Source organism: Nerophis lumbriciformis, linkage group LG01 (genome assembly GCF_033978685.3).
Source record: "Nerophis lumbriciformis linkage group LG01, RoL_Nlum_v2.1, whole genome shotgun sequence".
In the NCBI taxonomy this organism is placed as follows: Eukaryota; Metazoa; Chordata; class Actinopteri; order Syngnathiformes; family Syngnathidae; genus Nerophis; species Nerophis lumbriciformis.
The window spans coordinates 76,599,998-76,626,039 of NC_084548.2; the positions used below are offsets into that span (position 1 = coordinate 76,599,998).

At 37.9% G+C, this 26,042-nt stretch overlaps 2 protein-coding genes across 2 annotated transcripts; both read right to left on the minus strand.

Moving 5' to 3' along the window:
* Positions 1-543: 543 nt before the first annotated feature.
* On the minus strand, positions 544-1,999 carry LOC133573147 (snaclec botrocetin subunit beta-like). The gene is made up of 6 exons (XM_061926031.1): positions 1,854-1,999; positions 1,731-1,749; positions 1,562-1,647; positions 1,291-1,419; positions 914-1,019; positions 544-838 (listed from the first exon to the last, which is right to left on the minus strand). Exons 1-6 carry the CDS (start codon positions 1,914-1,916, stop codon positions 759-761), a joined length of 483 nt encoding a protein of 160 aa, XP_061782015.1. The 5' UTR covers positions 1,917-1,999; the 3' UTR covers positions 544-758.
* An 8,773-nt stretch (positions 2,000-10,772) lies between these two features.
* LOC133614609 (snaclec botrocetin subunit beta-like) lies at positions 10,773-17,029 on the minus strand. The gene is made up of 8 exons (XM_061972727.1): positions 16,909-17,029; positions 12,232-12,312; positions 12,083-12,145; positions 11,960-11,978; positions 11,791-11,876; positions 11,520-11,648; positions 11,143-11,248; positions 10,773-11,067 (listed from the first exon to the last, which is right to left on the minus strand). Exons 2-8 carry the CDS (start codon positions 12,283-12,285, stop codon positions 10,988-10,990), a joined length of 537 nt encoding a protein of 178 aa, XP_061828711.1. The 5' UTR covers positions 12,286-12,312; positions 16,909-17,029; the 3' UTR covers positions 10,773-10,987.
* Positions 17,030-26,042: the final 9,013 nt, after the last annotated feature.

Sequence of the window (26,042 nt, forward strand, 5' to 3'; positions counted from 1 at the left end):
CATCCTAATGACAGATTGTACATTGACATTGTACAGTAAGTGATGCTTTATTATGTTTGTTGGTTCTCATGAAGTCTGCAGTGAGTAATAATCAGTGATGTTGAAGAAACAGACGACCGTCGTGATACGTTTTTTAAATTAATTCGCAGCGTATGTTTGTATTAAATGTTATGATAAATGCTTCTGTTTTCATGCATCGTCATGTATATAAAATCCTATTGGAGGTGTTTGGATGTTTTTAAGGGCTTTATAGGCAAAATAGGGCGGATTGCCATTTCAAATTAATTGTAATTGTGAAAAATATAGACTATTTAAAAAAAACTGTGTTCTGACAAACCACTAATGGTAATAAGCTGGCCAGTGGTGTTCTTATTATATGTTTTTGCTTTGAAAAATGTTACTGTGAAGAAGTATTAAAAAACAAAAAAAAGCTAAATTGCACAAAATTACAATTGTTGTTCATGGACAAAGTTGCCATTTCATATAATTAAGCAATGCACAAGTTCAGAATTGGTTGTGTGGAAAATGAGACACAAATACATATTTTCATGCAGATAGCTTCCTTTATTTAGTAGAAAGATGGTGTTTCAGTTTCAAATGTGTTCCACTAACATTCAACAAGTGAACAGCGTAGGAGAAAAACATATTTGATAGTCAACCCAGATACACAAAGACACCACAAAGTATAATATCTTCTCAGTACACTCGTTGTGATGAGTGAAAGACATTGTTGTAGAAGATATGATGATATGGTTTGATTAGTTATGGTGGTCACAGCACGCGTCTCTGATGCAAACGTATGGCTCTAGGCTGTCACAATCCTCACCTTGCCATGATTCTAGAAAAAAAAAAGTTTTCAGAGTGACGTTACAGTTAATCTCAACTAAATTTGATTGACTGATTATACTTATACCGGTGGTGGCGTCAGCATCAATAACCACACATCCATCCGTAGGAAGTACTGATGGAAAGTCACTAAATTCGAAGGGTTTGCCATCAGTCCAAAGAAAGGTTCCCGTCTGGAAGTCAAAGTCACATTTGAATGAGTCACTCCTGAAGAGAACAACTGCATGCAATTTTATTTACTGCTCTTTTGTCACAATATTTGACATCTTGATTGTGTTAAAAATATTATTAGCATCGTACAGTATCATTATGAAACACTCAACTCTACACCTCCTATTGTCACGTTTTTGCCCTGATTTAGTGTGGAGGATACATTTATTTGATAGGTGCCAATAAATGATTCGACTGACTACTAGACAACTTTGATATTGTTAAATGTTTCACCTCAATGGCATCACTGAGTCCAATCCAGGCTTCATCTACTTCCGCATGATTAACCAGGTCTTGAACGACTGAGTTTTTCACCGCACTGGTGATTGAGGCCAGATTCCCACCAAGAATGTTGCAGACACTCTAATGGTAGAAACAGAGTGAAAAAGTAGATTTGATTCATTCCATCGTATAGTTGTCATCTTTTGATAAATGAACAAACAGGTGGCTCAGCAGCCCCTGGTGTATAAATATATTATGACTACATTGTGAAATTCTTTCATACCTCTGCATCTAGAAACATCCTTTCGTCAGCTTGGAAGATGTAACAGTGATCATCCAACTGAGTCCATCCCTCGGGACAGCAAACTTCTGCAACATAATCATTATTTTCAGAATGAATAACATAAAATCAGTCATTGTTAATTGAAAAAAAAGTTGTCATAGCTACCAACCTTTGCTAGGACGAGACCACTGTGTAGAAGGTAAGAACAGAGCATTTACAAATATGAAGACAGCAGACAATGAAAGAGGATAATACATGTTTATTGAAGTCAGCAGGTGAGATTTGGACTTACAGCTCCAGTCATCAGTCCACTGATCCCACAAAGGAGGAAAAACACGCGAAGAGAAAACGCCATCTGTGCAATGATAGACAAACTCTGTTATATTGAACATGCCATTAAATAGAGTTCGAAAAGTCGCATTTAAAGTTGTAGTGTGTTACCTTTGGAGTTTTCAGGGCTGTTGGATGCTGAACTAAGGGACAACTAAGAGCCATCCTTTTATTTGCTGGCTTGACGCAACCCTGGAATGATCTGTATGTTAATTATGGACTGGTGTCAGCAACAAGGAACTACTGAATAAAAAATAGTCACAAGTTGACGTAAATAATTGGTTTAATTAGTCTATTAACTTGAGTTTAATTTCACACCCAAACAAGAAACAAAGACACAATTGTTATCAATGTCAAACTTTTTTTTTGTATGTACAGTATGCTTCACCTTATGTGGAGCATACAATGTGGGACTATCTTGGTTGGAACTTTGCTTCAACATTGCATGGAAGTCAGTCACAGTCGTTCTCAGGATTGGCAGACCAGGCTGATGGTCTCCCTATTCATGAAGGTTGAAGGGTTTCTGTGGGAAAGTTAATTCCAGACTGCTGGAGAAAACTTTAGGACCATTAGTCAAACCTCCGCTATAGGAGGTGCATTGAGGTCTGTGTCTTGGTAATGGAACACTGAACCAGCACTTCAACTAGGTCCCTCACTGTGTCCTGTGGGGAGTGCTCTGCTTGTATGGGGTACGTGGCTCTAGCATTCGTTGGAGCAGGAACCGAAGCAGAAGCCTATATCCACCTAAATACATACTAGGGCTGTCATTGTTAACGCGTTAACGCATGTGATTAATAATTTTTTTTAAATATCGCGCTACCATAAATGGATGATTAGTCACAATGATTGTTTTTACCAATTCCAGAAGGCAGCACACATTATGCACAGGCAGTGATCACATGACACACCAGTGATAGTCAGAGCGATGTGCTATGCGCCCACTGCATCAAACCAATCCTTGATTGAAGTTTAGATAAAACTGAGGTAACATTAATGTCCCCGAAGCCCACCCGTTTCCAAGAACTAATGTCCTGAGTTTGTAGCAATATAACAATATACTGATATGTACCAATGTGGAATAGTCTTATTACCAAATCCCTTGACCCGGACACACACAATGAAGTTGTAGACTTTGTGCTTTTCCAAGTTTTGTTTTCTTGTGTAGAATGGCGTCTGGAGCACAATAGTTCGATATGTCTGGGAACGTGACCGACAGATAGTTCGCGAGCTGCTTGCTGTACAACAGCCGTCTTGTTTTGGTTGACCACCACTGGTTTTCACTTCCGGGAAGAAGTCCTGTGACGGAATACAAGCAATAGCTGGAGAAAAACCCACGCAAGCACGGGGAGAACATGCAAACTCTACTTAAAAGAGCCAACAGGGATTCGTGCTGACATGCTAACCACGAAGCCACAGTGCAGCCTGGATCCTTTCCACACTTTGACAAGTATCAGTTTGAACAAAAAAAATATACCAAGGATAAAATCAGAAAGGAATCAAGTGTGTTTGCTTGTCTTTTGAAGATGGGCTTATAAAACCTGCTTGTAGACAGTAAATTGTGGACTGATGACATCTGATTGTTGTCATGAAATACGATCAAAACACCACAACCAGAACAAGTTGTCAATTCTCAATTAAAGTCTGGAAGTGGACTAGAAACAAGTGTCAGTGAAGGAGACAAAAATATGATTTTTTTCCCAAATACAGACATTAGGTATGAAGATGCTTGTTCTAGCTATGCAGTGTTGAACTGACCTAAACCACAGACGTTGTCTTCAGCTTGTTTTGGAGCTTTTGATGAAATGCTTCACTTGCCTGTGTAATTTGTGTGTAATTGCTGAGTAATCACTCACACAAAGGGTGATTTACTGTCATTCAGATGTCTTTTCTCAGCACATCAAATCCGAGAAGAGCCCATTGATCTGGTTTGGACAGAAAGTTTGCCAACTTCTGTCTTTCACATTGTGCACTGAGTCAGAGCTCTCAACAATGGCTGAGATGTGATGCCATCACAATCAAAATGCTTCCCACAAAAACACTGGATTTTTTAAGGTAGTTACATGAAGTTTATTTTTTGATATGATACCATTCAGAATCCTTTCAACAAAACCACCAAAACTTGATCTCAAGGTTCCTTTTAAATAAGACAAGAAAAAACTTGGCAAAAGTTGGTACTGAAAATGTCCCTTTGGCAAAATCAAAGTCAAGGTGAGGTTGGTGTCAATTTGCAGAAAAAACAAACAAAAGGATTGTTCGTAGGAGTATGCAGGTGCACTTTAATCAATAGGAAACATGTTTGAAAATATCAATTATTTCAGTATTCAAACATTTTTACTTTTATAATCTCTGGAATCACTACACCACGTCTGTCTTCTTGGACTTGTCCCCACCTATCTGTGTTCCTTTGTGTGTAGAGACTCCAGTCATTACAGCCCACACTCACAGGATGTCCTCCACATGTTGGTTCCTAGAGCCAACACAGAACTTGGAAAGAAAGCATTCAGTTCTGCTGCTCCCTGGCCATGCAATGACACCCAGAAAGATCTGAGGCTACCAGAATTGATCACTTTGGGGGAGTTTAAGACCATTTTAAAAGATGGAGAAACCAGTTCTCTTGGGAAATGTACTTACTTTTAAAAATAATTTTTTACTTAATCGTTTTAAATTATTTTTGACCTGTTGTGGTATGACTGCTGTTGTTCTGTTGTATTGTCTTGTTGTAATTATTATTGTAACTTTGTTTGTGTTGCCCTCTTTGTCAGGTCGCTCTTGAAAAAGAGATCTTAATCTCAATGAGTCTCTACCTGCTTAAATAAAGGAAATTGATTGATTGATTGACTACACACAGTATGTTTAATTTGCGGTCTTATGCTTGTGCTGTCACGTGTTACTGAGTGGTCCAAAAGGCTTCAAAAACATTTTATTTCTGACAATAAAGAATCAGAATCTGAATAGAAGGCATCCTCCCCATAGGGCGTACAGCCTCAGGAAGGAGATTAATAAGATAACTGTAAGGCCTATGATTGGGAAGGGAATGTGTCTTTTTCTTGCTTCAAAGTTTATTCAGTTCAAGTGACTCGAGGGCAGGGATTCTCAAAGATCCATATCAGTATAGTATGTACATTTCTTTTGTTTTGGAAGACTGGTTTGCTTGCGTAATTTTTTGCAACGATGGGCCCATTTGTTCTTCTGACTGACTCTAACCACACAATAACTTGTGTACCATCAGAATATCATACTGTATACCTATCAGTAGCCAACAGTCTGCCCGCCCTGCTGTCAGTGTTCCACAGCAGGCAGGTATGCTCAATAAAAAAAATGTATAAATACAGGAAATATTTCATCCAGTCGCCATGAATAATATCACACCCCTTGTTTTTAACATTAAAAAACATGTATTGATGTACAGTGTTCCTTCACCACTTTGTGGTTCCTCACACTTTGGTTGTTTGAGTTCATGTTTGTAAAACACCACCATCTTGTGGACACATTTGTTCATTGCAGGTGTTTTGTTTATCTCTAATGATATTAGTAATAAGTAAGAAAGAAGGGCCCATACTTGCCAACCCTCCCGGATTTTCCGGGAGTCTCCCGAAAATCAGCGCCTCTCCCGAAAACCTCCCGGGACAAATCTTCTCCCAAAAATCTCCCGAAATTCAGGCGGAGCTGGAAGCCACGCCCCCTCCAGCTCCATGCGGCCCTGAGTGAGGTGTCAACAGCCTGTATTCACGTCCGCTTTCCCACAATATAAACAGCGTCCCTGCCCAAACACGTTATAACTGTAGAATGATGGAGGGCGAGTTCTTGGTTTCTTATGTGGGTTTATTGTTAGGCAGTTTCATTAACGTCCTCCCAGCGCGGTAACAACACACAACAACAGCAGTCATGTTTTATTCTACCGTAAAGCAGTTTGTCTGCCGTAAACAGCAATGTTGTTGTAATATATTGAGTTGGAGGCAATAACCAGGCGAGGTGATGAAGTATGTCTCTTTACTGTAGACTTCAGAACAGACTCACACACTTGACGTCAGGTGCGCAACACCACGTAAAACGTTGGCCAACCAAAAAGTAACCCCAGTACGCTATAGCCAACATTCACCAGGAGATGGCAACAGACAAACATAGATCACTCTATTACATTCTTCCCCTTTTAGAAATGTAGAAGTTACTCAAAATAAATAAACAACCCAACCAAAAAATGCAGCAGCTCAATTAAAAAACTGTACTTAAACCACATTCTTTTTTTTTTTTTAGTACTGAACTCTTAACCCTCATTTGTAAACAATAACATGCTTATTATACAAACAGTATTTGTACACCTTTAACACAGATTTTTATACTGTCTTCAGAGTTTTAGTTTTTTTGGTGGTACTCGAAACCTTTCTGGGTACCTGCGAAAGGGTGTTCAGCATGGTTAGAAAAATAGTGACAGAGAATAGAACAAGGATGGACAATTCAACCCTTAACTCAACAATGAGTAGATGAGTGTTATGTGTGTGTATATGTGTAAATAAATGAACACTGAAATTCAAGTATTTCTTATATATATATGAAATACTTGACTTGGTGAATTCTAGCTGTAAATATACTCCTCCCCTCTTAGCCACGCCCCCAACCACGCCCCCGCCCCACTCCGACCCCGCCCCCCACCCCCCACCTCCCGAAATCGGAGGTCTCAAGGTTAAATGAAATGGTAAATCTGTTATACTTGTATAGCGCTTTTCTACCTTCAAGGTACTCAAAGCGCTTTGACACTATTTCCACATTCACCCATTCACACACACATTCACACACTGATGGCGGGAGCTGCCATGCAAGGCGCTAACCAGCACCCATCAGGAGCAAGGGTGAAGTGTGTTGCCCAAGGACACAACGGACGTAACTAGGATGGTAGAAGGTGGGAAAGGTTGGCAAGTATGGCAGGGCCATAACCACGATTTGACAAATAATGTCAAAAGTCCAATATCAAAATACTAATCGCTCTCCCTTTCTCTCTCTTTCTCTCTCTCTTTCCCTCATATCAACATGTAGAAACATTTAAAATAGAATTGCATGATTGAATCAACAAAACTTAAGCAGCTCAAGTAAAATTATGGCTTCAATACTGTACTTTGTTATTTTGTTAAATTTAGGCCAAATAAATTCCTTTATGATTGCCATAGAAAACCGCTGTTGTCAATAAATATTCCTTCACATTCTGGAGCCTTGAAAAAAATTAATAAAAACAAAGCTTGGCGTGGTGCAGGTACAGGCGGCGAAGCTTGGCGTGGTGCAGGGACAGGCGGCGAAGCTTGGCGTGGTGCAGGAACGGGCGGCAAAGCTTGGCGTGGTGCAGGTACGGGCGGCGAAGTTTGGCGTGATGCAGGTACGGGCGGCGAAGCTTGGCGTGGTGCAGGTACGGGAGGCGAAGCTTGGCGTGGTGCAGGTACAGGCGGAGAAGCTTGGCGTGGTGCAGGTACAGGCGTCAGCCAAGGTGCAGGAACTGGAGCTTGAGCCAGCCAAGGAACAGGAACTGGAGCTTGAGCCAGCAGAGGAGCAGGAACAGGAACTGGAGATGGTGGCGATTGCAGGCCCACCGGGGATCATGGTGGCGTTTGCAGGCCCACCGGAGATGATGGTGGCGTCTGCAAGCCCACCGGAGATGATGGTGGCGTCTGCAAGCCCACCGGAGATGATGGTGGCGTCTGCAAGCCCACCGGAGATGATGGTGGTGTCTGCAAGCCCACCGGAGATGATGGTGGTGTCTGCAAGCCCACCCAGACTGAGGTTAGCCATGAGCATGGCAGAGGTGGTCTAGCTGGGGGTTGCGGCTTGGCATGCCGACGGACTGGTGGTGGAGGACGGGCCGGAGGTTGCGGCTTGGCAGGCTGAAAGACTGGTGGCGGCGGCCGGGATGGAGGTTGCTGCCTGGCTGGGCGCAGCCGAGCCACCTCACCAGCACATCTCCCGGCCCCAGCCCCCCCCCTAAAATAGCGGATACCAGACACGCTCCTTGCGGCCTGGTACAGTCTTTCGGGGTGGGTGGAGGGAGGTCAGGAGGGGGGCAGAATCCTCCCCTCTAAATTGTCCAAATTGTCTCTTCCCCGCCCCCACCTGACATTGTGTGGGAGGATAGGAGGAAAAAGTCTGTGTTGTGGGTGGGGCTAAAGTCCTTGGGGGTGGAGTCAGAGTCACTGGGGGCGGAAGTGACCGAGGTTGACAAAATCTACTTTTAGAAAAAATGTCCTGATGGTATTTTACTTTTTGAAAAAAGTCTCTAGGAGGTGGCTGACAAAGGGAGACAGACGGAAAAAAAAGAAAATCCTGATCAGGGTCTTCCCTTGACGACGCCGGCGGAATGATGTCATCGCCGCGCGCCATTTCAGTGACGTTTTCGGAAGTGGGCGGAGTGACGTCATTCAAAATGGATGGAGTTATGATGTTGTCAGAGCTACCGGTATTTTGGCTTGCAGCCCAATCTAAAAACTGTTTGGCAAAATGAGATACCGGATTACCAAACAATGGCGGCGAGGAAGACTGGGCTGTATGTGGCGTGCTGTGTTCCGGAGGAGCAGTTTGGGGGAACGACGCGTCTTGGCGGCGAAACGAAGCCTTTCTGGCTGGCTTGCGTCTTCGGCGGCGCGTCTCCATCTCCTGGCTGTCAAATGCGAAAGAACTGGGGAAAGCTGGCTTCATTCTGTCACATGGGGGTTTTGCAGCTTGCTGCGGTTTGTTTTCTCAATGCAAAAGACGGCTCCGGACGAAGGCGTAAAGGTAGGATTTGATTTATTACCATAAATCACCCAACTACCAAAACACAAACAACACAACAAAAAGGCAAGCGTGCCTAAAACAAGTGAAGCTAATACTTAGCAGAAGCTATGGCATGGAATGAACAAAACTTACTTGGCATGAACGAGACGTAAAGAGTGTGACAAAATCAATGAAGCCAGGCAGACTGACAGGCAAAGGTAACTTAAATAATGCCTCTGATTAGTGCTCGGGAAGCAGGTGAGCGGGCGAGCACTAATCAGAGACAGGTGAACACAATAAGTCGCCATGGTGACAAAGACAAACAAGGAAGCCTAAACGGGAAGTCCAAAACTAACAGAACATAACTAAACTAAACATGATCCGGACCATGGATCATGACAAAGTCTTGTTAGTTTCATGCCACAGTTCCCTGCGTATTCCATGTCCATAGTTTATGCTAAGTGTTTGCTACACGCAACTGCTACGTGATTATTCCTGTCTCTAGTCTATGCTAAGTGTTAGCCCTAGCATCCAGTGCGATCGGCACTTTTTTCCTTCATCTTCTTTTTTCTGTTTTTGGTGCTTCTTTGATTTTCGAGGAATAAATCATGTTTTTACCTGCATGTCAGGTACATACCTCCTTTGGAAGTTGCCCTTTTTTGTGTCAAAATGGCATTTGACAATGGCACTCTTCACAGGGACAACAGTTTGTGGCTAAATGAAGCCATATTTCACTGCCTATTCTTCTTTAAATTCATTTTCTGTGGTCCGCTTTCCTTTTTTTGCAAAATGTTGACGTCTTCTTAACTTGTTTGTTGTTTTGGATTACTAGTTTGCTGGTGTAACTTTGCTCCACCGACGGGCGCACATGTTCTTCTGATTGGCTCTAACCTCACAATAACTGGCTGGGCAGAACTGCTTGAGAAAAAAAATGGATAAAAATAGGAAATATCTTATCTGGTCGCAATGGATGATATCAAACCTTGTTTTCAACATTAAAAACATGTACTGATGTACTGTGTTCTTTCGCCACTTTCAAGTTCATTTCTGGCGGTCTTGGTGCATCGCAGATTGTAAAGTATCATTGAGTATTGTTACACCCACAATGTGATGGAGTTTCCATCCATTTTTACCGCTTGTTCCTTTTGGGGTTGTATTCTAACTCGTAAATAAAAGTCGGCTGACAGCAGAGCCAATGTGAGGTCCTCTACTGCGCCCATGAAACCCAATAAAAAAAACATCCAGAATACTCCATTTACATTTGGTGACTTGAATATTAACAAGTCATATTCATAGTGATATTGTTATTATAAGCGCTAACGCAGACAAATTATTTATAGTGGCGCCCAATGTTGAAATGATTGACTGATCAGCTGCTTTTCCGTTTCCTTGCCCGTCAATTGTTATTGTAGATCATAGATCATGCATCTCACCTGGATAGTAGAAGGACGAGGAAGTATTCCGACAAGTTGGTACACTTTGACAGCCAATTTAAGACTTGGCAAGAACGACACGAAAAAACGCTTGGTTCCACCCCCCTTTTCTTTGCGAGGATCATGAGTCATTCTTCATCTAAATGGAAATATATGAACATCCTAGCAGTCCTCATCCTAATGACAGATTGTACATTGACATTGTACAGTAAGTGATGCTTTATTATGTTTGTTGGTTCTCATGAAGTCTGCAGTGAGTAATAATCAGTGATGTTGAAGAAACAGACGACCGTCGTGATACGTTTTTTAAATTAATTCGCTGCGTATGTTTATATTGAATGTTATGATAAATGCTTCTGTTTTCATGCATCGTCATGTATATAAAATCCTATTGGAGGTGTTTGGATGTTTTTAAGGGCTTTATAGGCAAAATAGGGCGGATTGCCATTTCAAATTAATTGTAATTGTGAAAAATATAGACTATTTAAAAAAAACTGTGTTCTGACAAACCACTAATGGTAATAAGCTGGCCAGTGGTGTTCTTATTATATGTTTTTGCTTTGAAAAATGTTACTGTGAAGAAGTATTAAAAAACAAAAAAAAGCTAAATTGCAAAAAATTACAATTGTTGTTCATGGACAAAGTTGCCATTTCATATAATTAAGCAATGCACAAGTTCAGAATTGGTTGTGTGGAAAATAAAACACAAATACATATTTTCATGCAGATAGCTTCCTTTATTTAGTAGAAAGATGGTGTTTCAGTTTCAAATGTGTTCCACTAACATTCAACAAGTGAACAGCGTAGGAGAAAAACATATTTGATAGTCAACCCAGATACACAAAGACGCCACAAAGTATAATATCTTCTCAGTACACTCGTTGTGATGAGTGAAAGACATTGTTGTAGAAGATATGATGATATGGTTTGATTAGTTATGGTGGTCACAGCACGCGTCTCTGATGCAAACGTATGGCTCTAGGCTGTCACAATCCTCACCTTGCCATGATTCTAGAAAAAAAAAAGTTTTCAGAGTGACATTACAGTTAATCTCAAATAAATTTGATTGACTGATTATACTTATACCGGTGGTGGCGTCAGCATCAATAACCACACATCCATCCGTAGGAAGTACTGATGGAAAGTCACTAAATTCGAAGGGTTTGCCATCAGTCCAAAGAAAGGTTCCCGTCTGGAAGTCAAAGTCACATTTGAATGAGTCACTCCTGAAGAGAACAACTGCATGCAATTTTATTTACTGCTCTTTTGTCACAATATTTGACATCTTGATTGTGTTCAAAATATTATTAGCATCGTACAGTATCATTATGAAACACTCAACTCTACACCTCCTATTGCCACGTGTTTGCCCTGATTTAGTGTGGAGGATACATTTATTTGATAGGTGCCAATAAATTATTTGACTGACTACTAGACAACTTTGATATTGTTAAATGTTTCACCTCAATGGCATCACTGAGTCCAATCCAGGCTTCATCTACTTCCGCATGATTAACCAGGTCTTGAACGACTGAATTTTTCACCGCACTGGTGATTGAGGCCAGATTCCCACCAAGAATGTTGCAGACACTCTAATGGTAGAAACAGAGTGAAAAAGTAGATTTGATTCATTCCATCGTATAGTTGTCATCTTTTGATAAATGAACAAACAGGTGGCTCAGCAGCCCCTGGTGTATAAATATATTATGACTACATTGTGAAATTCTTTCATACCTCTGCATCTAGAAACATCCTTTCGTCAGCTTGGAAGATGTAACAGTGATCATCCAACTGAGTCCATCCCTTGGGACAGCAAACTTCTGCAACATAATCATTATTTTCAGAATGAATAACATAAAATAAGTCATTGTTAATTGAAAAAAAAGTCGTCATAGCTACCAACCCTTGCTAGGACGAGACCACTGTGTAGAAGGTAAGAACAGAGCATTTACAAATATGAAGACAGCAGACAATGAAAGAGGATAATACATGTTTATTGAAGTCAGCAGGTGAGATTTGGACTTACAGCTCCAGTCATCAGTCCACTGATCCCACAAAGGAGGAAAAACACGCGAAGAGAAAACGCCATCTGTGAAATGATAGACAAACTCTGTTATATTGAACTTGCCATTAAATAGAGTTCGAAAAGTCGCATTTAAAGTTGTAGTGTGTTACCTTTAGAGTTTTCAGGGCTGTTGGATGCTGAACTAAGGGACAACTAAGAGCCATCCTTTTATTTGCTGGCTTGACGCAACCCTGGAATGATCTGTATGTTAATTATGGACTGGTGTCAGCAACAAGGAACTACTGAATAAAAAATAGTCACAAGTTGACGTAAATAATTGGTTTAATTAGTCTATTAACTTGAGTTTAATTTCACACCCAAACAAGAAACAAAGACACAATTGTTATCAATGTCAAACTTTTTTTTTGTATGTACAGGATGCTTCACCTTATGTGGAGCATACAATGTGGGACTATCTTGGTTGGAACTCTGCTTCAACATTGCATGGAAGTCAGTCACAGTCGTTCTCAGGATTGGCAGACCGGGGTGATGGTCTCCCTATTCATGAAGGTTGAAGGGTTTCTGTGGGAAAGTTAATTCCAGACTGCTTGAGAAAACTTTAGGACCATTAGTCAAACCTCCGCTATAGGAGGTGCATTGAGGTCTGTGTCTTTGTAATGGAACACTGAACCAGCACTTCAACTAGGTCCCTCACTGTGCCCTGTGGGGAGTGCTCTGCTTGTATGGGGTACGTGGCTCTAGCATTCGTTGGAGCAGGAACCGAAGCAGAAGCCTATATCCACCTAAATACATACTAGGGCTGTCATTGTTAACGCGTTAACGCATGTGATTAATAATTTTTTTTAAATATCGCGCTACCATGAATGGATGATTAGTCACAGTGATTGTTTTTACCAATTCCAGAAGGCAGCACACATTATGCACAGGCAGTGATCACATGACACACCAGTGATAGTCAGAGCGATGTGCTCTGCGCCCACTGCATCAAACCAAACCTTGATTGAACTTTAGATAAAACTGAGGTATAATTAATGTCCCCGAAGCCCACCCGTTTCCAAGAACTAATGTCCTGAGTTTGTAGCAATATAACAATATACTGATATGTACCAATGTGGAATAGTCTTATTACCAAATCCCTTGACCCGGACACACACAATGAAGTTGTAGACTTTGTGCTTTTCCAAGTTTTGTTTTCTTGTGTAGAATGGCGTCTGGAGCACAATAGTTCGATATGTCTGGGAACGTGACCGACAGATAGTTCGCGAGCTGCTTGCTGTACAACAGCCATCTTGTCTTGGTTGACCACCACTGGTTTTCACTTCCGGGAAGAAGTCCTGTGACGGAATACAAGCAATAGCTGGAGAAAAACCCACGCAAGCACGGGGAGAAAATGCAAACTCTACTTAAAGGAGCCAACAGGGATTCGTGCTGACATGCTAACCACGAAGCCACAGTGCAGCCTGGATCCTTTCCACACTTTGACAAGTATCAGTTTGAACAAAAAAAATATACCAAGGATAAAATCAGAAAGGAATCAAATGTGTTTGCTTGTCTTTTGAAGATGGGCTTATAAAACCTGCTTGTAGACAGTAAATTGTGGACTGATGACATCTGATTGTTGTCATGAAATACGATCAAAACACCACAACCAGAACAAGTTGTCAATTCTCAATTAAAGTCTGGAAGTGGACTAGAAACAAGTGTCAGTGAAGGATACAAAAATATGATTTTTTTTCCCAAATACAGACATTAGGTATGAAGATGCTTGTTCTAGCTATGCAGTGTTGAACTGACCTAAACCACAGACGTTGTCTTCAGCTTGTTTTGGAGCTTTTGATGAAATGCTTCACTTGCCTGTGTAATTTGTGTGTAATTGCTGTGTAATCACTCACACAAAGGGTGATTTACTGTCATTCAGATGTCTTTTCTCAGCAAATCAAATCCGAGAAGAGCCCATTGATCTGGTTTGGACAGAAAGTTTGCCAACTTCTGTCTTTCACATTGTGCACTGGGTCAGAGCTCTCAACAATGGCTGAGATGTGATGCCATCACAATCAAAATGCTTCCGACAAAAACACTGGATTTTTTAAGGTAGTTACATGAAGTTTATTTTTTGATATGATACCATTCAGAATCCTTTCAACAAAACCACCAAAACTTGATCTCAAGATTCCTTTTAAATAAGACAAGAAAAAACTTGGCAAAAGTTGGTACTGAAAATGTCCCTTTGGCAAAATCAAAGTCAAGGTGAGGTTGGTGTCAATTTGCAGAAAAAACAAACAAAAGGATTGTTCGTAGGAGTATGCAGGTGCACTTTAATCAATAGGAAACATGTTTGAAAATAACAATTATGTCAGTATTCAAACATTTTTACTTTTATAATCTCTGGAATCACTACACTACGTCTGTCTTCTTGGACTTGTCCCCACCTATCTGTTTTCCTTTGTGTGTAGAGACTACGGTCATTACAGCCCACACTCACAGGATGTCCTCCACATGTTGGTTCCTAGAGCCAACACAGAACTTGGAAATAAAGCATTCAGTTCTGCTGCTCCCTGGCCATGCAATGACATCCAGAAAGATCTGAGGCTACCAGAATTGATCACTTTGGGGGAGTTTAAGACCATTTTAAAAGATGGAGAAACCAGTTCTCTTGGGAAATGTACTTACTTTTAAAAATAATTTTTTACTTAATCGTTTTAAATTATTTTTGACCTGTTGTGGTATGACTGCTGTTGTTCTGTTGTATTGTCTTGTTGTAATTATTATTGTAACTTTGTTTGTGTTGCCCTCTTTGTCAGGTCGCTCTTGAAAAAGAGATTTTAATCTCAATGAGTCTCTACCTGCTTAAATAAAGGAAATTGATTGATTGATTGACTACACACAGTATGTTTAATTTGCGGTCTTATGCTTGTGCTGTCACGTGTTACTGAGTGGTCCAAAAGGCTTCAAAAACATTTTATTTCTGACAATAAAGAATCAGAATCTGAATAGAAGGCATCCTCCCCATAGGGCGTACAGCCTCAGGAAGGAGATTAATAAGATAACTGTAAGGCCTATGATTGGGAAGGGAATGTGTCTTTTTCTTGCTTCAAAGTTTATTCAGTTCAAGTGACTCGAGGGCAGGGATTCTCAAAGATCCATATCAGTATAGTATGTACATTTCTTTTGTTTTGGAAAACTGGTTTGCTTGCGTAATTTTTTGCAACGATGGGCCCATTTGTTCTTCTGACTGACTCTAACCACACAATAACTTGTGTACCATCAGAATATCATACTGTATACCTATCAGTAGCCAACAGTCTGCCCGCCCTGCTGTCAGTGTTCCACAGCAGGCAGGTATGCTCAATATTTTTTTTTTTATAAATACAGGAAACATTTCATCCAGTCGCCATGAATAATATCACACCCCTTGTTTTTAACATTAAAAAACATGTATTGATGTACAGTGTTCCTTCACCACTTTGTGGTTCCTCACACTTTGGTTGTTTGAGTTCATGTTTGTAAAACACCACCATCTTGTGGACACATTTGTTCATTGCAGGTGTTTTGTTTATCTCTAATGATATCAGTAATAAGTAAGAAAGAAGGGCCCATACTTCGGGAGACTCCCGAAATTCAGCGCCTCTCCCGAAAACCTCCCGGGACAAATCTTCTCCCAAAAATCTCCCGAAATTCAGGCGGAGCTGGAAGCCACGCCCCCTCCAGCTCCATGCGGACCTGAGTGAGGTGTCAACAGCCTGTATTCACGTCCGCTTTCCCACAATATAAACAGCGTCCCTGCCCAAACACGTTATAACTGTAGAATGATCAAGGGCGAGTTCTTGGTTTCTTATGTGGGTTTATTGTTAAGCAGTTTCATTAACGTCCTCCCAGCGCGGTAACAACACACAACAACAGCAGTCATGTTTTATTCTACCGTAAAGCAGTTCGTCTGCCGTAAACAGCAATGTTGTTGTAATATATTGAGTTGGAGGCAATAACCAGGCGAGGTGATGAAGTACGTCTCTTTACTGTAGACTTCAGAACAGACTCACACACTTGACGTCAGGAGAGAGTTTAAGTTCCTACCTTGTGTCAAAAATGATTTACGACCTTATGTCAAAAATGATTTATGACCTAGCTGTCAAAAATGAGCTGTCAAAAATGATTTACGACCTTATGGCAAAAATGATTTATGACCTAGCTGTCAAAAATGATTTACGACCTTATGGCAAAAATGATTTATGACCTAGCTGTCAAAAATGACCTGTCAAAAATGATTTACGACCTTATGGCAAAGATGATTTATGACCTTATGTCAAAAATGAGCTGTCAAAAAATGATTTACGACCTTATGGCAAAAAATGATTTATGACCTTATGTCAAAAATGATTAATGATTGTGATACACCTTGTGTCAAAGTTGATTAATGACTGTGATACACCTTGTGTCAAAAAATGATTGATGACCTTAGAAGAGGGGTGGGGGTTATGGAAAGGTCAGAGGGAAGGGTGGAGCTGAAGGGGTGAGTACATCTTGTGTCATAACGAGATTTATGGCCCTGGGAGGAGTGGAAAGTAGGAAAAGTCCTCAAAATGTTCAAAAATCACCCAACACACACACACACACACACACACACACACACACACACACACACACACACACACACACACACACACACACACACACACACACACACATATATGTGAATGGGTTTGGTTATAACAAAGTGTTTGTTAGTATGAGCCCCAAGAGGAAATGGAAAAGATGGAGAAGCCCTTTGTTTCAGCAGCTGTGATTAGTGAAACGCCAGTTTCCATTTATAAAAATAATAATAAACTTACCTGTTCGTTCCTCGCAAAAGTAGAGTTTTTTGAAACGCGCTCAGATTCCTCCAACCGAGTCTTTGCGTGAGAAATGATGCACCTCTCAGGGTTCCAATCCCACGAGTCCCGCAGCCGTGGAGTAGTGGTAGAGAAAAGTTGTAAAAGTCGTCAAAATGTTCAAAAATCACACACGCACACACGCACACACACTTTTTTTTTTTTAAGATTATATATATATATATATATATATATATATATTTTTTTTTGGCTTTGTACATTATTTCAGCTGTTTGCAATTTTACCAAATTATAGAACTTTAATATATCTGACGAGTCAAATGATTTTCATTTTAGAAGAAAAAAAAACAGACAATATACAATATATATATTTACTTACAAACGTTCCCTTTTTGCTCCGGTTGGAGCGGATGATTTTGTCCGGAGGAGACCGTCGTCGAAGGCTTGCTCGCGGGCAACAGCATCGAAAAGATGGCGAGGGTCTTACATGCTGTAAGTTCTTTTTGCATTCTGGACGTTTTTCCTTAAAGCTCCCGAGTTTTGACGAGCTCCTCACTCTAGCCCGTCTTTCCCACAAATGATTTTCGCGCGCTGAGAAGTAGGCGGGGTCTGATTCCGGAGGTGGGGGTTGTTTCCGAGTGTGAGCGTGAGAGTATCGAATGAAAACGACAGCGCCACATGCGGATAAAGCGTATCGTGTTTTTCTATACTTTATTGTTACAGCCCATAATGCCAACGAACAATAAAGATGTCAACTTTGTTTAGAAATATTTATTCATACCGTAAATGTGCTGTTTATTACGTTGTTACATGAACACTGATAACTCTTAAAGTTTTGTCCATTTTTATAGCAATGAAAAGTGTTGATAAAAAAACAACTAGTAATCAATGTTTTGAGGACGGTCAAAATAGCGGTAATAAATATAAACAAAACAACACCAAAGCTTTCTCGATGTGTTAAGAAAGCCACACATATGTACAAAACACATTAATGTCTTACAAACAACAAGCGTTTTGCCTCTAACAATAAACGTTCTAAAACATTTACGAATTAAAACATATAAAAAAAACATATTTTAAAACTCATATAATAGTAGAACAATATTTGTTTTTGCTAAAGAAAGTATATTATATAGGTATGTTGCTAATGTTTTACGAATTAAAACATATAAAAAAACATATTTTAAAACTCATATAATATTAGAACAATATTTATAATGTTTGTTTTTGCTAAAGAAAGTATATTATATAGGTATGTTGCTAATGTTTTACGAATTAAAACATATAAAAAAAACATATTTTAAAACTCATATAATAGTAGAACAATATTTATAATGTTTGTTTTTGCTAAAGAAAGTATATTATATAGGTATGTTGCTAATGTTTTACGAATTAAAACATATAAAAAAACATATTTTAAAACTCATATAATAGTAGAACAATATTTATAATGTTTGTTTTGCTAAAGAAAGTATATTATATAGGTATGTTGCTAATGTTTTATACATGTGTTTATTTTAAATAACACTTTGTTAAAATATTTTAAGGTATTAGTTATTTTTGAGCACATTTGACAATTGTTGATAACTGTGATATGATTTTATTTTTTTTTAAACATTTCTAATTTACATAAACTTGTTGTAAAGACAACGTGTTTGTTTCGTGTTTTAACATTAAGGAAAGTTTGTATTGTTTATTATTGTTGTTTGGCACAGTTTATTTTTAATAAGCTAAACGTTTTATTAAAGTACACCACAGATTAACATTCGCACATGTCCAAAAAATTGCAACGTTGTACAAGTTGAAATAAGAATAGTTGCAACACACAAACTGTCTGTTGTTTAGAAACGTTTTTGAATCGTTGAAATGAAAATGCTGTACACAATGTGTTTGATGAATAAAAAAAAACATTTGATTGAAACAAAAGTTTTGTCACATCATTCAAGGTTTAGCCAATGCGTTAACAATGTCAATGTTTAACTTAATCCATTCTGGCAAACACACACACACAACAAATGGTTGGAATGTGCATGCCTCAGAATCTATGCATTTACGACCGTTATAAAGAGACAGATTTAATGGGGGGCAGAGGGCATCCCCAAGCCAGAAACCAGATGAACCTTTGAGTACACAAACACATACACACACACTTTTTAACTTATTTACTTAATACATTCTGTAATTTTTATTTCTACATACTGATATGCTAAAAGTTTTAAGTGTTGTATGTGCATACAAAGGTTTAAAATTATTTTTAAGGTTTTATTTCTCCTTTTTTTTTGGCGAGAATAATTGTTGTACGTTCTTGGATAGCAGAGGTGACAACATAAGTTGTAGTGTCCAAAGTTCATTGTCATCTGCAGTCGGTATTGTTTATCATGATGCTGGTTATTATTATTTAAAACATGACCAACATTAGCATTTGAATAGAACATACGTCCTCAAAGAGGTTGTTTCTTCCATTTGATAGATTGAATTATTACATGTACTAAAATATACATGTACTAATATATACAATACATGTATTGAGACAGAGGTCTCCAAATATTTTCCAGCCAGGTTTGCATACTGAAAAAACAAAGCCATTTTGATATTGTTATTACACATACATGCATACATACATATACTACATATGAATATATGTATATTGTTATATATATACATATATACACATACATATACATACTGTATATATATATATATATATATATATATATATATATATATATATATATATATATATATATATATATGTCTTAATAAGGTTATCCAAAAAATAGTGCTCGATACCGTAGTAGAGCGCAATATATGTATGTGTGGGAAAAAAAATCACAAGACTATTTCATCTCTACAGGCCTGTTTCATGAGGGGGGGTACCCTCAATCGTCAGGAGATTTTAATGGGAGCATTCGCATACCATGGTTTATATAGGGCACAGAGTGGGTGGGTACAGGCTGGCCTAGGGGCGTGGTGATTGGCTCATGTGTTACCTAGGAGGTGTTTCCGTCTATGGCGGCATGTTGTTACAATTTCGCTGCGCTTGTTGAGGGATGACAGGTCTGGACGGGAAATAATAAACAGTTTCTCTTTCAAGCATAGGTTGCATCTTTTATTACCACTATTGTAAGGTGTGCTGGATGCAAGAATTTGCCATGTTATTGAATATTCAACATTATTGTCTTTGAGGTCCCAAATGTGTTTGCTGAGTTCTGTGGTATTTCGCAGGTTTTTGTTCCTGAAAGAAGCCTTGTGATTGTTCCATCTGGTTTTGAATTCTCCCTCGGTTAATCCTACATATGTGTCGGATGTGTTAATGTCCTTGCGTATTACCTTAGATTGGTAGACAACTGATGTTTTTAAGCACCCCCCGTTGAGGGGGCAATCAGGTTTCTTTCGACAGTTACATGCTTTGTTGGTTTTGGAGTCGCTCTGACTGGGGGTCGACGGCTCATTTGCAATTGTTTTGTTGTGGTTTGAGATGATTTGTCGTATATTGTTCATGCAGCTGTAGCTCAATTTAATGTTGTTCTTGTTGAATACTTTTCTTAGGTTGTTGTCTTTGGGAAAGTGTTTGTCAATCAGATTGAGGAATTTGTGTCCAATGTTCGTTGAGACGTTTTTGCTGTATGGGGGGTTGTACCAGATGATGCCGTTTCGTTTTCTGTTCTTTTTTGGCTGGTTTCCTGGCGTGGGTTCATAGGTGAGGGTGAAATTGTATTCGCTTTCATCAAGGGCTTTTTGGTACGGGGGGGTTGCTTGGTCAAATTCAGCTTTGCTAGATGACAGCATCGATAGCCTTTTATTGATTCCGGTAGGTATCCTTCTCGTGGTGGTGGGTGGGTGGTTGCTGTCATGGTGCACGTATTGGAGTGTTGTGTTGGGTTTCGTGAATGGTTGGTAGCTGTTATTTCTCAGGTTGAAAGTGACGTCAAGGAAGTTGACGGTTTGCTTGTTGGCTTCAATCGTGATCCGTAGGCCGTTCTCTTTGAAAATTTGGCATATGCGCTTCTTGGTATTCTCGCTGCTCCTTGGCGAGGCGCGACACACTGCCAGTCCGTCATCACGGTAAATACCAAGGTTCAGATTGAGGCTAGCGAGCTGGGAGAGGAGGAAACTCCCAACGAGTTCACACGTTTCTGCTCCGTCAAAACTTCCCATAGTGACGTCAAATGTTGCATTGTTCTTTTTTTGCCATGGTGTACTGTTGTGGATGAGAATGGAGTTTTTTGCGTGGATGATGATGTTTCTTTCGTTGCCTGTGATTGAGTCGTAGTCTGAGGCGAAGTCTAGTGCTTGAGTCAGTAGGTCTTGCGTGATGGAAGGGTAAAATTCCTCGATATCAAAGGAGATAAAGTTGTGCTGTTGTTTGTCTTGGATGTTGTTGAACCATTTGATTACTGCTGCTGTATTTCTCCATTGGTTGAGTGGTGTTTTGTCCTTGATTTTTGTGTTGACTCTGTCCAGGATTATTTTGCTGATTTTTCCTATTTCAGATTTAGTTGGGTTTATTAGTCGGCATGTTGGGTTATTTGCGAAGTTGGGTTTGTGGTCCTTCAATGTGATGAAGGCTTCCTTGTTGGCTGTGGCGTCCACCCTGTCCTCAATGTCCAGTTCAGCCGCGATCCTTTTATTTTCCAGGTGGATGTTCTGTAAGGTGTTGGGTTGCGCTTTTTTGTATGATTTGGTGATGCTTCTGTCCAGTAAGGTGTGGTGTTCTGGTATGTCCATTCTGTAGAAGTTTGTGGCTTTATCGGCAGCTATGATGAGGTTGTTTACTTTCTTGATGCGCTCCTTGTCATTTTTCAGCTTGGTGAGGAGTGATATATATATATATATATATATATATATATATATATATATATATATATATATATATACATATATGTATATATATATATATATATATATATATATATATATATATATATATATATATATATATATATATACATATATACACACACACACACACACACACACACACACATATATATATATACATGTCTATATAAATAACTAAAAATGTTCAGCCTGTGCTAAAGGTGACAAAGCGTATCATTATTATTATTTATTAATATTGAAATGTAATGTTTTTGTCATTATATTACATATTTTTGCTCTTTTCAACATTTACATTTTTTTTATTTTTTGTTTGATTTGATTTTGAGAACATGCTGCTGGCCAACAAACAAACATATATATATATGTACATTTATACACCGTATATACATACTTCACTTTTCCACACAATACAGTAGCTTTAAGTGATGATGTTTTTACAGAATTAAGAGTTAGAAAAGAAGAGAAAGAAGAAAAAAGTAGTAGACAAAGGGTTTTTTAGAAATGGCGGGCGACTCATCTCGGACGCGATAATCAAGAGTGAGTCAGTACTTCTGAGTCACATCAAGCTCGTATTCATTCAACTAACAACACAAAAAACAGCAGTCTAAACTTCTTCTTCTTGCCTCTAATGCGCAAATGTTTCTTCATTTTACCAACAAAAACTTCTGTGACCGAAGCAAAAATATGGATACTTCAAAATACGCTGTGAGTACTAGTATTTTAAAGTTGGTCTTCTTTTGTGTGTAATACCCTGCTAGTATTGCAAACTTGATGTTATTATTGTTATAGTAATTGTCAATTTATTTACACAATGTATTGAACTTTCTGAAAAAACCTCAACTTGAAGTAAGAATACAAGAACACCTTTTTCCTATTTGAGATATTTAGTTGTAATCAAAATGCAATACGATATAATAACATAATAATATGTATGTGTATGCACATATTTATGGAATTTTATCTGATCATTTTCACACTGCTTTGTTTTGATTTTTGTAAAAAAAAAAAAGACTGTAAAGAATGTGTTTTTATTTGATTATTCTTTTTGTGTTAAGTGAAGAAATGTGGCGTCATAAACTCCTGGTGCATTACACAACATTTATATTATCTATTTATTTATATTTATATATTCTACTGTCATGAGTTGAGGGTAAAATAGTTTTTTTTAGGAAATATGTAGGTACAGATGAATAAAGCATTTATTTAGATGTTGTATGAAATAGCAAAATTCCACCATTCATTTACATTTTACTCAATTTATGATGTATAAAATGTAATTAATCTTACTTTTATAATCAAAGGGATCTGTAGCTTGAAGAAGATACAATAAGAGCGATAATATAAAAAAAATGTATAATATGTGCAAGCTATAAGTAATAAACAATCTTAAGTTGCCAAAAGAGGCTAGCAGAAAAAGTATTTTTTCTCATCAAAAGGGGAGAAAAACAAGTTGAGATCTAAACATACTCTAAAACATTTGTATGCACAACATTGTATGTATTTGTATGTGGAATCAAAGTATGTAATTAAAAAAAAAGGCTTGAAATAATATCAAATATGTATCAGTTTGAGAAACAGTATAAGCATACGGTGTTTTCAAAATACAACAAAGGAGAAGAACTGTACTTAATATCGTGTCAAACACTTCATATTTATTGAACATGATTTGGATCAAGTAAGTTTGGCTTCTTCACTCTCCCTTTTTTCTATGTGTTGAACTGTTTGAGTATTAATTGTTTATTTTGAATATGATCCCAATAAACCATATTGTTTTGTAATAATTGCGCGTGAAGCAGTCAACCCCATCTTTTTTTATCACGTATTTGTAAAAAATCCTCTAAATGTTTCATGTAGCAACACCAAATTTAACTCTGACAACTCGATTATTCCAAAAAATAGGTGAAATAATTTTCTCTTTTTGAAGCATTTTTTTTTTGCTGTTGATTTTGTTATTTTTTTTCTACCATCATATTTGACATTTTCCCTCTTAATAAACTGAAGAAAAATTAAGGCATAATTGGCGGCCTTTAGAAGGAGCCCACAGGTCAAAGTGGCGTCTGACTCACGGCGTTTGGAATGTAGTTTTTACAAAATAAACGCAGGATTGGAACGCATCAAACAGCAGGTGCCGCAAACAGCAGCAGGAAGTAATCGTTCATTAAAAAATAGGGAGACCGAAAAAATGGCCTGCTATAAACATGTCGTCTGTTATTATTATTATTATTAATGATTACGGTAAGAAAAAAACTTGAATCATGTGATTGTTGTAATTTTCCAAATAAACTTAAGTTATGTCTTTTTCATTTTTAAATATGATAAAATATATCTTTTGGAGGGAAGACCAAAAAAAATAAAAAATAATTACTGAAACGGACTTCTAATTCAGAATTTTTTTTTTAAACAATATTTATCTTTGGTATAGAAACACCTTTTTGCCAATAAGTACTAGAAGAGTGGGAAAAAAATAACTTGTTTAGTTGTGTTTCTTCTTGCTTTTCTTTTTAAATGTTGTATTATTTCAACCAACATACATTTACAGCACATTCTTATGACATCTATGTATATTTGTTCCCTCTAAAAAATGTAATAAAAACTAAGCTATGAATGTGATAAAACACATACTCCACGACTCAAAATACTCATTGTTTCATCCCAGACAACTTCATTTTACAAGGTTCCGAAGCTGAAGATGACACATTTTAAAAACAGCACTGAAAGTAACAGGAGTGAGATTTTAGATGAAATATAACCTTATGGCATGTACGCTAATGTCATGTTGACACTAAAAACATTACAATCATCAACAAAAACATGTATTTAAAAATAATAATAATAATGTATGTAACAGGATTGTGTTGAGATTTGAACCCCCTGTCATAGTGTTCTATATATGATGGAATATACATAACAATTTATAAACTTACTTTTAATGTTCCTTCCCTGCAGAGGATGTGAATGATGCAACTACCTGTGGACCATGTGACTTATGGAGGAATATTATGTCATGTGTTAAGGTAACAGGACTGAATGAAAATAACTAAAGAGTACATTTTAACATTATATTAAAGTATAGTTTGGATAACAAGTAACACAAATTTTTTTTTTTAAATTTGGGTTGTAAAACTTTGCTAATGTGAATTATCAAAAATTAATGCATTAATTATGTATGAATTAAGATTAATCACACAATTGATTTTGACCACTCTTTGACATTAAGTGTGGATGTTTACCTGGAAGGTGTGTTGTTATACGTCAGTGATCAGGTCAATCAGCACACGTCATGAAAAAATATTTTTATGAATTGTACAGTAAATTAAATCCTGTATTCATAGATTATATTTCCTTGAAATATATTGATTATGTAGAACTGTCCTTTTACAGTTTCGCTGAAATACATTTTGTATGACAAGAGCTAATGATTATTCCATGAAAAGATCAAGGCTCCAACATATTATTTACAATCACTATGACCATTATGCTTTTTTTTCATGGCATTATGTATGTGCAACCTGTAACTGTACAACACTAATAGCATTTAAATTCTCATAGTATCTAATATAGACATTAGCAAATAGAATATACCTGCAATACATTACACAGTGCTATGGATTAGATTCGTTAAACATGTTTATTTACAAATAGCATCCTTGAATACATTTGGATCAAATTTGGACATTTTACATTATTGTTGAATTCAATTAAATTTACTTCAAACACACAGACAATATTGTGTTGTTGTTGTTTGTTTTGTTTTTACAAATTATGCCTTAATTTTTCTTCAGTTTATTAAGAGGGAAAATGTCAAATATGATGGTAGAAAAAAAATAACAAAATCAACAGCAAAAAAAAATGCTTCAAAAAGAGAAAATTATTTCACCTATTTTTTGGAATAATCGAGTTGTCAGAGTTAAATCTGGTGTTGCTACATGAAACATTTAGAGGATTTTTTACAAATACGTGATAAAAAAAGATGGGGTTGACTGCTTCACGCGCAATTATTACGAAACAATATGGTTTATTGGGATCATATTCAAAATAAACAATTAATACTCAAACAGTTCAACACATAGAAAAAAGGGAGAGTGAAGAAGCCAAACTTACTTGATCCAAATCATGTTCAATAAATATGAAGTGTTTGACACGATATTAAGTACAGTTCTTCTCCTTTGTTGTATTTTGAAAACACCGTATGCTTATACTGTTTCTCAAACTGATACATATTTGATATTATTTCAAGCCTTTTTTTTTAATTACATACTTTGATTCCACATACAAATACATACAATGTTGTGC

Bases quoted from the DNA above. Each gene is read 5' to 3' on its own strand.
- LOC133614609 (XM_061972727.1), bottom strand. From the start codon at position 12,285: ATGGCTCTTAGTTGTCCCTTAGTTCAGCATCCAACAGCCCTGAAAACT. The intron at 12,146-12,231 runs GTAACACACTAC...ATCATTTCACAG, and splicing joins CAGCCCTGAAAACTCTAAAG to ATGGCGTTTTCTCTTCGCGT. The intron at 11,249-11,519 runs GTGAAACATTTA...TTTGACTTCCAG, and splicing joins GACTCAGTGATGCCATTGAG to ACGGGAACCTTTCTTTGGAC.
- LOC133573147 (XM_061926031.1), bottom strand. From the start codon at position 1,916: ATGGCGTTTTCTCTTCGCGTGTTTTTCCTCCTTTGTGGGATCAGTGGA. The intron at 1,020-1,290 runs GTGAAACATTTA...TTTGACTTCCAG, and splicing joins GACTCAGTGATGCCATTGAG to ACGGGAACCTTTCTTTGGAC. The intron at 839-913 runs GTATAAGTATAA...TTTTTTTTCTAG, and splicing joins TGATGCTGACGCCACCACCG to AATCATGGCAAGGTGAGGAT.